A 9,789-nucleotide genomic window follows, 5' to 3' on the forward strand; every position below is an offset into this window, starting at 1 on the left:
TGCTTCCTCAGTCATAAAGTTAGGAAATCAACCTCAATTATCTAGATCTGAAATATGCTGAAGAATCTGAGTTTATTCCTATGAATTAGATTCAGTCTGCATGGGTCCTATGAACAGTATCGCCCTGGGGTGGGTAAAACACAATCCAGGGAAGTCTGTGATGAAAAGAGGAAGAAATGTCCAGACCTCATGGCCTTGCAATGGAACCAGTGAGCATCCAAATGACCCTCCCTAAACAGGGAACAATCTGGGGTAATGCCAGGAGAAAGGGCCCATTTTCATCCTGCTCCTCCCTGGACCTGCCCACTTAGTCTCCTCCAATAACCATGCTAACCATTATTCCAGGGTCCCAACACATGGTTGTGTAATTCAGATAGCTTAATTCATTTAGATTCTGACCTATCCTCTCCACAGCCTTCTCCACCCCTCTCAGTGGTGTCCCCATCTTGGTACCTTCTATGGGGGCTCTCTGCTAGGTGGATGTGATTCAATGATATGTGCCCTTGAGAAGTTCCCAGTTCAGTTGTGAAGAGAGTCATAATCCACAGTTTCAGTAGTATGCAGATGCTACAATGCAAGGCAACATTGCCTTCTGCCTGGCTCAGTAGAAAGAAGGTGCCTGAGTTGTCAAAGGTGATGTGTGCACTAGCCAGGCAGATGGGTTAGGGAATAAAAGCTCTTAGCAGGAAAGCCCCATGTGCAGAGTGAAGGTAAGAAAAGATGTGGCTAATCAGGGAGTTAGAGACACAGAAGTTTCAAGGCAGCTGGGGCAAGAGGAACAGAGTACTAGAGGGACAAGGACACTATCAGGGGCATAGGAGTGCGAGGCAGGGTCTCTGCATAGATCCAGCTGGGGTATTGCAAGGAGTGGAAAATATTCCAAAGCTGCCACTTGGGGCAGGTAAATGAACCTTTCCACCTCAGAGGGGGGATACCATGTGTTGGTCCCCTTGAGGTCAGGCTAAATGCAGGCTCTTCCCTAAGAGAAACAATAGTGTCAAATACCTGCTTCCTGTGACCTTTTTTGGTGGGCAGTAGGTGCTGAGGATTGAACCCAGGATACTTTACCACTGAACCACATCCCCAGCCCTTTTTATTTTTTGAGACAGGGTCTCACTAAGTTGCTCAGAGCCTTGTAGAGTTGCTGAGGCTGGCTTTGAACTTGGCACTCCTCCTGCCTCAGCCTCCCAAACTGCTGGGACTACAGGTGTGTGCCACCATGCCCAGCTGCATGACCTTTCTTTCCTCTACTCCAGATTCCTCCCCTCCACTTCATTTCCCACCATTAGCCTACCTGACCCTGATTCACCTGGGGAGACTTAATACACACAACTGGGCCCTACCCCTGCCCACACTCACTTCTTACTCAGGCCTAAGGTGGTGCCCCAGGAATCTGTCATTTGTCAGATGACATGGTCGTTGGTAATCCAGATAACTGACCCAACTTCAATTCTGCACAGGTGAGTCGTCAACCCTCTTCCCAGCCTCTTTCCCCAAATCAGACATCATATTTGGGCAATTGGTCATAGAAAAGGAAAAAGATTTATTTTCCAAGTTCCCAAGTGGGGGCAGGGATCAAATTCCCCCCTCCATCTAGCCTAGGCCCACAGGCTACAGCCCTGGTTCAGGCCTGGAGGACAGGAACACCCAGTGGATGAAGTCACTTGTACTGAGGGGAGAGTGGGGGCACAAGGGGAGCAGTGCAGACACTCAGCATCTTGTCGATATCCACCTGGGTTGACTTATCCACCTCTGCCTTGAGGTGTCCACTCACTGCCAAGCTGGGCAAACCCCCAAGCTCCACTCCAACCTCCTCTCCCAGGGGAGCCAGGGCATGAGTGGGGGGAACTAACACATTGGAATAGGGCAGAGAGAGGCCTAAGCCCAGCTCACCTGCCACAGGCAGCAAGGCCTGCAGCTGCTCCACACCGGCTTCCTCAGGAACCAAGGCCAACTCTGACTCAGGCTCTACCTCAGCCTCCCTGTCTTCCTCCCCTGCCTGGTTCAGCTCAGGGTTGCAATAGTTGATATACTGGTACAATGGCCGTAGGCGCTGAGCCTTTCCTGCAAGGACCCGGGGCAGAACAGGGGCTGGAGCGCCAGGCTGTGCAATGTCAGCTCTAGCAAGCAGGGGAAAAAGGGAAGGCCCAAGGACTGCCACTCACGCTCCAGCCCCAGGGTCTCCGGGGGTGCAGACACTGTGCTGGCTATAGTTGGAAGCATGGGAGCCCCCAGACTTTTGCGTTTCTTGGCTTTTTTGTGCTGTTTGGCAGATGGTGAGGGTTCACTCTGACTGCCTTCCAGCTCCTCTCTCTGCAGCAGCATCCCTGGTGGCAGCTCAGCTTCAGTCCTAGGATGGGCATGGTAGCTAGGTCCTGGGAGGCTGGGAGACTGAAGTTGGGGACAAGAGGCCTGAGAGGCAACCTTCAGCCTCTGGCTCCTGTGCCTTGAGCCTAAGGACTAGCCCTGCCTATCCCACCACCCTAGGACCACAAAGCTGTCCCTTTCTTGGTCAGTGAAGCCCCAGGCCCAACAAAGGCCCAGCACTCATGTGACCTCATTCCCCTACAAGACCTGGAGGTTCCATCTCTCCTGGTGCTGGTGCTCCCTATGCCAGAGCTCTTGAGGAATAGAATAGGCAGAGTGATGATAGTGGCAGGGGACAAAAATCTGCCCTGCAGATGTACAGGATTAGGAATCCTCCAGGGGAAGGTTTAAGGCTCACCCCATCCCTGCAGTTCCTTCCCTCTGAAAACCCCCTCACTTGATTGGTTTCCTCTTCAGCCCATGACTGGGCCCCACGATGGAGGCCCCAGGCCTGGGACCTCTCTCCTCTCCTGCCTCTGCCTCAAGCACTTCCTCCTCCAGCTTGATCCCCTCCTCCTGAAGCTCTGGCTCTGTGCAGTGTCCTGTTGGACACGCGTCTTCACCCTGGGTACTGCAGGCCTCATAAACTGGCACTGGGCACTGGTCTCCCATCATTGGGCACTAGAGGTGACACATAGGTAATTAGTTACCATGGCCAAATAAAGGATGTAGGAATCAGTCTATTCGATGCCCAACCTTTGCCCCCAAACACGGGATAAAGTGCACCAGCCCAGGCCCCTCCCCTGTAGGGCCTGAACCGGCAGTTAGGGGGTTGAGTCACTCAAAGTTCGGCCCTCAGAGCAACACGACCAAATGTTTGAAGGCTGATGGCCGATCATCAGGACCATCACCTCAGGGCTCTGAGCATGACTAACTGGTGCCTCCAAAACCTGGGTCAGCCCTGCGACTGTCCCCTCCTGGGCCTCTGGCTTCCTCTCAGCCCCTATTGAAGCCATGGCTGCGTCAGGTTAGAGCATTCTCGACGGTTGCTGCCGTAGGAGAGTGGACGCCCAGGGGCTGGACTGGTGGACCCTGTATTGACTGAGGAACCTGTCAGGCGGCTAGAGCCTAGCCTTGCTCTGAATGGGTACTAGAGGCTGCTCCGCCCACTCTCAGCTGAACTACAAGCCCCAGAAGGCTTTTCGCCGGGGTCATTGACCCCTGACCTCAGAGAAGGAAAGCTATTTGTTGCTTGGCAACAGAAACTCCCGACGGGTTGCAGAAGCTGGCGGCAAAACTGCTTCGAGTGAGCCCCCTTGGGGGGCGTGTGGGGAGGGACCGCGAACCAGCAGGGAAGTGAGCTAGGCTCGGGTCGCAGAGGAGGCTAGCGTAGACCGGGCGAAGGACGCGGCAGGAGCCAGGGAGTGATTGAGAATGGAGAGCATGACCTGGCTGCAGGGTCTGGGTTGAGGGAGGAAGCGTGGGGAAAGGGAAAGGGTTCCGGGCGGAGATGCGCAGCGCGGCAGGCCTTGGTGCATCATTGCAGGGCGGCGTTAGCGACATGTGCGAGGGCCCGTCCAGCATCTCGGGGCCCATCCCCCCAGACCCTACGCTCTGCCCTGACTACTACCGGCGGCCGGCCTCGGGTGAGTTGGAGCGTGCCGCGGTGGGGAGAGTTCCCCACTCCATCACTGAGCCCCGCACTCCGCCTGGTCCCACCCCTCAGCCCAAGGACGCCTTGAGGGAACCGCATTGAAGCTGGACCTGCTGACCTCGGAACCTGACCTTGACACCGCCCCTCCCCGTGGCCCCCGCATCAGGCCCGGAGCCCGAGAAATCCTGGAACGTAGCCGCCAAGGCGCGGGGGAAGTGCTACTGCAACTGGCGGACATCTCCCTCGGTCCAGGGGCTTCTCCCAAGAGTAAGTCCCAGCCAGAAGGAGCAGCAGGTGGAAATCAAAAGTGGAGATCTAAAGGAGCTGCTCCTTTTTTCCTGACCTGGGCCCAGCCTTTGCCCCTTTAGATCTGTTTCCCCAATATAAAAGAAGTGGGAAGTGCACTACCTCCTCGTAGAAGTGGACTGAATGAGATAGTCCCCACGAAGCCCTAGCTTCATGCATTCATGCATTAGTGAAATGCTGCTTATTGTAGACTGTGTGCTGTGCTAGGAAAACAGAATCAAGGACAAGTGTGGGTCATCATCAAGTTAAGGTGGGAGGCAATAAACAAATGAAGAGATGAGTATAATATATGAGATGATTGATGGTATACTTTACTATAAAGATGTAAAAAATAGGGCTGGGGATGTGGTCCAGTTGTAGAGTGCTCACCTAGCATGAACAAGACCTTGAGTTTGATGCCACGAAAACAATTAAAATGTAAAAAATAACAAGGAGTTATTTACTATGTTAAGAAGGAAAGGAATAAGTTGATGCAATGTGGTATGTATGTGGGATCTAACCTAGACTGGAAAGCCAGGGAGATCTTTCTGCAGGGGGCCGGGTACGGGCCTAGTATAAGTTGGGTTGCATGGGCTATATATGGGGCAGAGCTTGGCAGTATATTTTCCATAGGGAAGGACCCTAAAGACCATGAGAAGGAAAATCTGAGGCGGATCAGAGCGATACAGAAGCGCTTCCAAGAGCAAGAGCACAGCCGGGAGCAGGGCCAGCCCAGGCCCCTGAAGGCACTGTGGCGGTCACCCAAGTATGACAAGGTGGAGTCCCGGGTCAAGGCCCAGTTGCAGGTACCTCTTTTAGGGAGCCAGAAGTATTGTCTTTGTTGACCAGCAGACAAAATTATACCCTGATCTGAGTTACAGGGGGGAAGAAATCACAGAGAATTAAGATAACAAAGTATTAAGAAACAACTGGTACTGTTGCAGGCATATGTGGGGGTCTCTGCAGAGGTGGTAATGGCTGGGCTAATTATGAGGGGAAAGTAGGAATTAGGCAAGGGGAATGTGGGAGAGAACATTCCACAGAAATGGAACCTACAGGTAGGTGTCCTGAGACTGGAGGGAGGGTGAGCAGTGGGGATCCTGGGTTCACTGTGAGGGGGCAAAGTATGAGGTAAAACCAAGAAGTTAGCCAAGCCCACATCTGAAAGGACCACCTAAGCTACTTGTCAACATTTTTTGCGTGTGCATGTGACTGTTGAGAATTGAACCCAGGGTCTCATGCATAAAAGCATGTGTTCTGGGTTGGGGAGATAGCTCAGTCGGTAGAGTGCTTGCCTTGCAAGCACAAGGCCCTGGGTTCGATCCCCAGCACCACAAAAAAAAAAAGAAAAGAAAAAAGAAAAGCATGTGTTCTACCACTGAGCTATCCTCTGACCTTTCAACATTTATTTGAAGATAGTGGGGAGGGCAGGGGCTGGGGCTGGGGCTGGGTATGGTAGTGCCATTCTGTATTGGGTAAGCACCATTCCTCTATCCAAGGGCTAAGAAGGAGGAGGAGAATTGAGAGAAAAGACAAGGTCACATGAGGATGTACTGAAGCTGAAGCATCTGTGGGATTCCCAGGGGGTGGGAGTGTGTCCAGGAAGCAGATGGATGCTCAGGTCTGGATTTCAGGCATGAGATCCAGCAGTTATTGATGAGCAGGTTGAGAACAATGAGACCAAGGAAGTGACCCCTTGATTTGAGGGCTTGGAAGCCAGTCCTCAATGACCTTGGGGACTAGAGCCAAGAAACTTGGCTAGGAGGGAGAAAAAAGTGCTAGCTGAACCAGAATTGAGGTAGAATGAGATATAGTTTGTTTCCTTAAATATAGAAGAGACCCACACATGTTTAAATGCTGATGAGAAGTGTTCCTTTAAGATAGAAGAGGCCCTGTAAGGATGAGAGAGAAAAGTTCTGATAGGCCAGAGGGACAGAAGCATGCTCTTGTGGTTTGAGACCCTGACATCGGCCTGACTGATTCCTCTGCTATGTCCTGCCCTGCAGGAGCCTGGCCCTGCCTCTGCGACAGAGCCTGCTCACTTCCTTCGGGCACACTCCCGCTGTGGCCCTGGGCTCCCACCACCCCGTGTCCCCAGTCCCCAGCTAACCCCACCAGGTCCCAAAGCTAAGGTGAGAAGATATGTGGGAGCTAGAAGGTGGTTGGTCAGGGATACTGTGGGTGGAGATACAGGAGTACAACACAGTGCTATCAACCCCTACCATTCTTGCCATGTCCTGCAGGGACCAGGCCTGGGTGTGGATTTCATTAGTCACAATGCCCAAGTTGCCAAGAAGGCCCCCCGGCGCCATTCCTGCTCACTGCAGGCCCTGGCACAGGTGCTGGAGCAGCAGCGTCAAGCCCAAGAACACTACAATGCAACACAGAAGGGCCATGTGCCTCGTTAGTAGGTCTTAGTGTCCAACACCCTGGGTGAGGGGCACCTATAGAGGGTGGGAGTCAATCTGCCTTCGTGTCCTCAACCCTGGGCCTGTGCATCTGCAGCTTGTTGGAGCGCAGGGATATGTGGCGGCGGGAGGCTGAGGCCCGCCAGCATAGCCAGCCAGACCCTGCCGTGCCCCCTGGCCACACTTGCATGCCTGAGAACCAGCGGCTAGAAACACTGAACAATCTGCTTCAGAGTGAGTACTTGGGCAAGGGGGGCAGGATGGGGAGCCCACTGAGAACCATGCACCCCTGCCCAGTACTCACTGTTCCTGGGCCCCTGTAGGCCAGAGCCAGCTGCTGCGTGAGCTAGTACTGCTACCTGCTGGGGCAGACTCGCTGAGAGCCCAGGGCCACCGTGTTGAGCTGGACCGGAAGCTGGTGCAGGTAGAAGAGGCCATCAAGATCTTTTCCCGGCCCAAAGTCTTCGTGAAGATGGATGCCTGAGCCCCTTTGTTGGGGAAGTGGCAGGAAGATCCACACTGAGGATTGCCACATGGCTGCAAGAGGCAACAGGCCCTGTTATACAGCAGAGGTCCAAAGATAGGAGTTTTCTGGGTAGCCAATATACCCAGAGCATTCCTCCCAGCTATATGTGGTTGCAGAAGGGCCATCCCAGCCTTTAAAACCCTTTGTCAAAATTAAACCTTTTGTACACAGTGGGGTTTGTTTCCATAAGATTTTTGTTTTGTTTGGAGGGAGGACTGGGGATTGAACCCAGGGTGCTAGACAAGTGCTCTACCACTGAACTATATCAACAGCCCTTTTTATTTTAAGATAGCATCTCACTAAATTGCCCAAGCTGGCCTTCAATTTGCCATCCTTCTGCCTCATCCTCTCAAGCCACTGGAATTACAGGCATGTGCCACTATATGGCCAATAGGAGCTTCTCTTACTGTAGAAATGCAAAGCCTAGTGGCCTTCCTGCTGCCTGACCATGGGAAGATCTCCCAACTGCCCCTATCATTCCTGTTTCATAGCCAGGGCGGAAGGTAGGCTTATGGGATTGGAGAGAAGGCTGGGACTGGGACACAGATGGACCATGTGCATTTGTAGAAAACTTTTAATGTTCCCCAGGCTGAGAGGGCCCAATGGAACAAGCAAGCTAAACACCCCCACCAGGAAGTCCCTACCATGTCCCAGCAGCCTCGAGTGAGAAAGGGCTGCATCCTTGCCTGTCAGAGACTGAAGCCACTACCATCTCCATGTATGCCACGCTCCCAGCCAGAGCTAGCCTGTTCCTGGCCATCCAGGGAGGGCAGAGAGTTGCGGGCACCAGGAAGTAGGCAGCCGGGGTGCAGATCCCAGCATGGGGGCTGAGACAGCCCATTGGAACAAGGAGGTGGTCGGTTCTCAATGATCAGGTCACTGCTGTCATCATCACTGTCTGGCTCAGCAGGCCCAGGCCCTGCAGAGGGAGGCCGTGTCAGGCGCCCAGATGCCCCTCGAACCACATTATTGCGCTGGTTGGCAGGCTTGACAGTGACAATGAGGTTATGGCTGTTGGCAACCATCATGTCCGTCACTTGGTCCAAGGTCTTCCCAGCCACCTCAATACCATTGACCTCAAGGATCTCATCACTAACTGCCAGGAGCCCTGTACTCTCAGCCAGGCCCCCACGTACCAGGCGGGAGATGAATATGCCTGGAACCCGCTCCAGGCCCTGGGGAGCCACACGCACACTCATGCCATCTCGAATGTAAAAGCCCAGGGGGCGGTCTGAACCATGCTTGTGCAGCCGCACCCGTCGATGGGTCTCGGGCAGTAGGTCCACATCTATGACTGAGGAAACCTGGCGGAAATCTTGGGGCAGGCTGATTAGCAGGGGTGGCCGTGTGCGCAGGGGTGCCACTGGTCGCAGTAGAAGCCCTTTCTTGCGTCGCTGCAGAGAATTGGAGGCAAAAGCCAGGCCGCTGGAGTCAGCTTCTGCTGCAGGAGAAGGGGGGGTGCTGAGATCAGAGATGCTGCTCTCCTACTTGGGCCCTTTACAGGGGGTAATGTAGCTAATTCTTACCACTTGGAGGTCAGGCCAAGGGCAGGGACTGCAGAAGGTGAAGACTGAGTGCTCTGGGTATGAACTAACCCTTGTAGACCTGCCCTGTCACCCTACCCCACAGAGGATGCCCACTGTACCCCATCTTCCTCACCCCGCTTCTGCACCAGTAGGCGCAGCGGCGGGGGCCCACTGGCCAGGGCCCGGTGCAGGCTGTCGTCGTTGGTGAGGGGCAGTAGGTCGCCGTGAGCATCTGTATAGCCAAGCAGCACGTCCAGGCCCGGGATCTGGTGCACGGCACGCAGCAACTGCGAAAACTCCTGGAAGCCGTTCACCGAAGCACGGGGCAGAGCGAAGCGTCGGAACTCAGCGTCGAACTGGAGGCGGGTGGCGGGGGAGAGAGGACTGGTCAGGACAGGGTCCGCGTCTCTTTCTCACAGAGGTCTGAGGCCAGCAGAAGTGGGGGTAAAAAAGGACTGCCGCAAAAGCTACAGTGATAAGCCCAGACCTCAGCTCCAGTACAAGGGACGCTGTCCAAGGTCTTGTCCCCGCCCTCCATGTACCCAGACCAGAGAGGGACTCTGGAGGCTGGCCGTGTAAGGAAGGAGAATGGATAAGGAAAGACAAGAAAAAAAAAAAAAAAAAAAAAAAAAAAAAAAAAAGAATGGGACCTGGAAGATGGAAGGACAGAGGTGATGGGGCCAAGGAGCGGAGCCGGGAAGGGGAGAACGGAGAATTGGGAGTGCTGAGGAACCGGGCCGGAGCCGGGGTCGAAGGGGCCCTTACTTTGCTCTTCACCTCGACGATGCTGTCAGGACTGCGCGCCGGAGTCCTCTGCGGCCTGGCCATTGCGGGGCCGGGCGGACCAGGGACTGTGCCCCAAGCAGCCCGCGGAGGCGCAGGTGCACAGCCAGGCTGGCCCGCCCGCGCCACCCCGCCCCTGACTGTAGCACTCGCCCCGCCCTCCCATCCAGACCATGACGTCAAGGGGGCAGCGACACAGAGGAACGCGGAGTCCACGTTTCCTAGGAAACGGAGATGTGGGTGGAGAAGATTCCTTCTCTGGTCTTACGTCATTACGTTATGGTTCGCACATCCGGAAGA

At 54.4% G+C, this 9,789-nt stretch overlaps 3 protein-coding genes across 8 annotated transcripts; 1 reads left to right on the forward strand and 2 right to left on the reverse strand.

Moving 5' to 3' along the window:
* Positions 1-1,563: 1,563 nt before the first annotated feature.
* C16H16orf86 (chromosome 16 C16orf86 homolog) lies at positions 1,564-5,493 on the reverse strand. The gene is made up of 5 exons (XM_047528116.1): positions 3,219-5,493; positions 2,765-2,988; positions 2,557-2,565; positions 2,166-2,383; positions 1,564-2,064 (listed from the first exon to the last, which is right to left on the reverse strand). Exons 1-5 carry the CDS (start codon positions 3,321-3,323, stop codon positions 1,661-1,663), a joined length of 960 nt encoding a protein of 319 aa, XP_047384072.1. The 5' UTR covers positions 3,324-5,493; the 3' UTR covers positions 1,564-1,660.
* Positions 3,514-7,348, forward strand: Enkd1 (enkurin domain containing 1). 5 transcript variants are annotated; one of them, XM_047528109.1, is made up of 8 exons: positions 3,514-3,613; positions 3,854-3,953; positions 4,034-4,228; positions 4,880-5,052; positions 6,253-6,378; positions 6,490-6,653; positions 6,752-6,888; positions 6,978-7,348. In XM_047528109.1, the coding sequence occupies exons 2-8, from the start codon at positions 3,869-3,871 to the stop codon at positions 7,136-7,138; spliced, it is 1,041 nt and encodes a 346-aa protein (XP_047384065.1). In that variant the 5' UTR covers positions 3,514-3,613; positions 3,854-3,868; the 3' UTR covers positions 7,139-7,348. The 5 variants fall into 5 exon arrangements, with proteins under 5 accessions (XP_047384065.1, XP_047384063.1, XP_047384064.1 ...); XM_047528107.1 differs by lacking the exon at positions 3,514-3,613 and having other exon boundaries at positions 3,622-3,953; XM_047528108.1 differs by lacking the exon at positions 3,514-3,613 and having other exon boundaries at positions 3,622-3,953; positions 4,880-5,022.
* A 119-nt stretch (positions 7,349-7,467) lies between these two features.
* Positions 7,468-9,608, reverse strand: Pard6a (par-6 family cell polarity regulator alpha). Of its 2 annotated transcripts, none has more exons than XM_047528115.1 (3): positions 9,472-9,608; positions 8,840-9,062; positions 7,468-8,618 (listed from the first exon to the last, which is right to left on the reverse strand). In XM_047528115.1, the coding sequence occupies exons 1-3, from the start codon at positions 9,532-9,534 to the stop codon at positions 7,870-7,872; spliced, it is 1,035 nt and encodes a 344-aa protein (XP_047384071.1). In that variant the 5' UTR covers positions 9,535-9,608; the 3' UTR covers positions 7,468-7,869. The 2 variants fall into 2 exon arrangements, with proteins under 2 accessions (XP_047384071.1, XP_047384070.1); XM_047528114.1 differs by having other exon boundaries at positions 7,468-8,621.
* Between the last annotated feature and the right edge of the window lie 181 nt (positions 9,609-9,789).

Source organism: Sciurus carolinensis, chromosome 16, assembly GCF_902686445.1.
Source record: "Sciurus carolinensis chromosome 16, mSciCar1.2, whole genome shotgun sequence".
Taxonomy (NCBI): domain Eukaryota; kingdom Metazoa; phylum Chordata; class Mammalia; order Rodentia; family Sciuridae; genus Sciurus; species Sciurus carolinensis.

Coding starts and splice junctions, on each gene's coding strand:
- C16H16orf86 (XM_047528116.1), bottom strand. CDS start 3,323: ATGGCTTCAATAGGGGCTGAGAGGAAGCCAGAGGCCCAGGAGGGGACA. Junction 2,989..3,218: donor GTCATGCTCAGAGCCCTGAG/GTGATGGTCCTG, acceptor TGTCACCTCTAG/TGCCCAATGATGGGAGACCA. Junction 2,065..2,165: donor GGAGACCCTGGGGCTGGAGC/GTGAGTGGCAGT, acceptor GGGTCCTTGCAG/GAAAGGCTCAGCGCCTACGG.
- Enkd1 (XM_047528107.1), top strand. CDS start 3,818: ATGCGCAGCGCGGCAGGCCTTGGTGCATCATTGCAGGGCGGCGTTAGC. Junction 3,954..4,033: donor CTACCGGCGGCCGGCCTCGG/GTGAGTTGGAGC, acceptor CCCACCCCTCAG/CCCAAGGACGCCTTGAGGGA. Junction 6,889..6,977: donor ACTGAACAATCTGCTTCAGA/GTGAGTACTTGG, acceptor GGGCCCCTGTAG/GCCAGAGCCAGCTGCTGCGT.
- Pard6a (XM_047528114.1), bottom strand. CDS start 9,534: ATGGCCAGGCCGCAGAGGACTCCGGCGCGCAGTCCTGACAGCATCGTC. Junction 9,063..9,471: donor TCGTCGAGGTGAAGAGCAAA/GTAAGGGCCCCT, acceptor ACCCGCCTCCAG/TTCGACGCTGAGTTCCGACG. Junction 8,622..8,839: donor CCTACTGGTGCAGAAGCGGG/GTGAGGAAGATG, acceptor CTTCTCCTGCAG/CAGAAGCTGACTCCAGCGGC.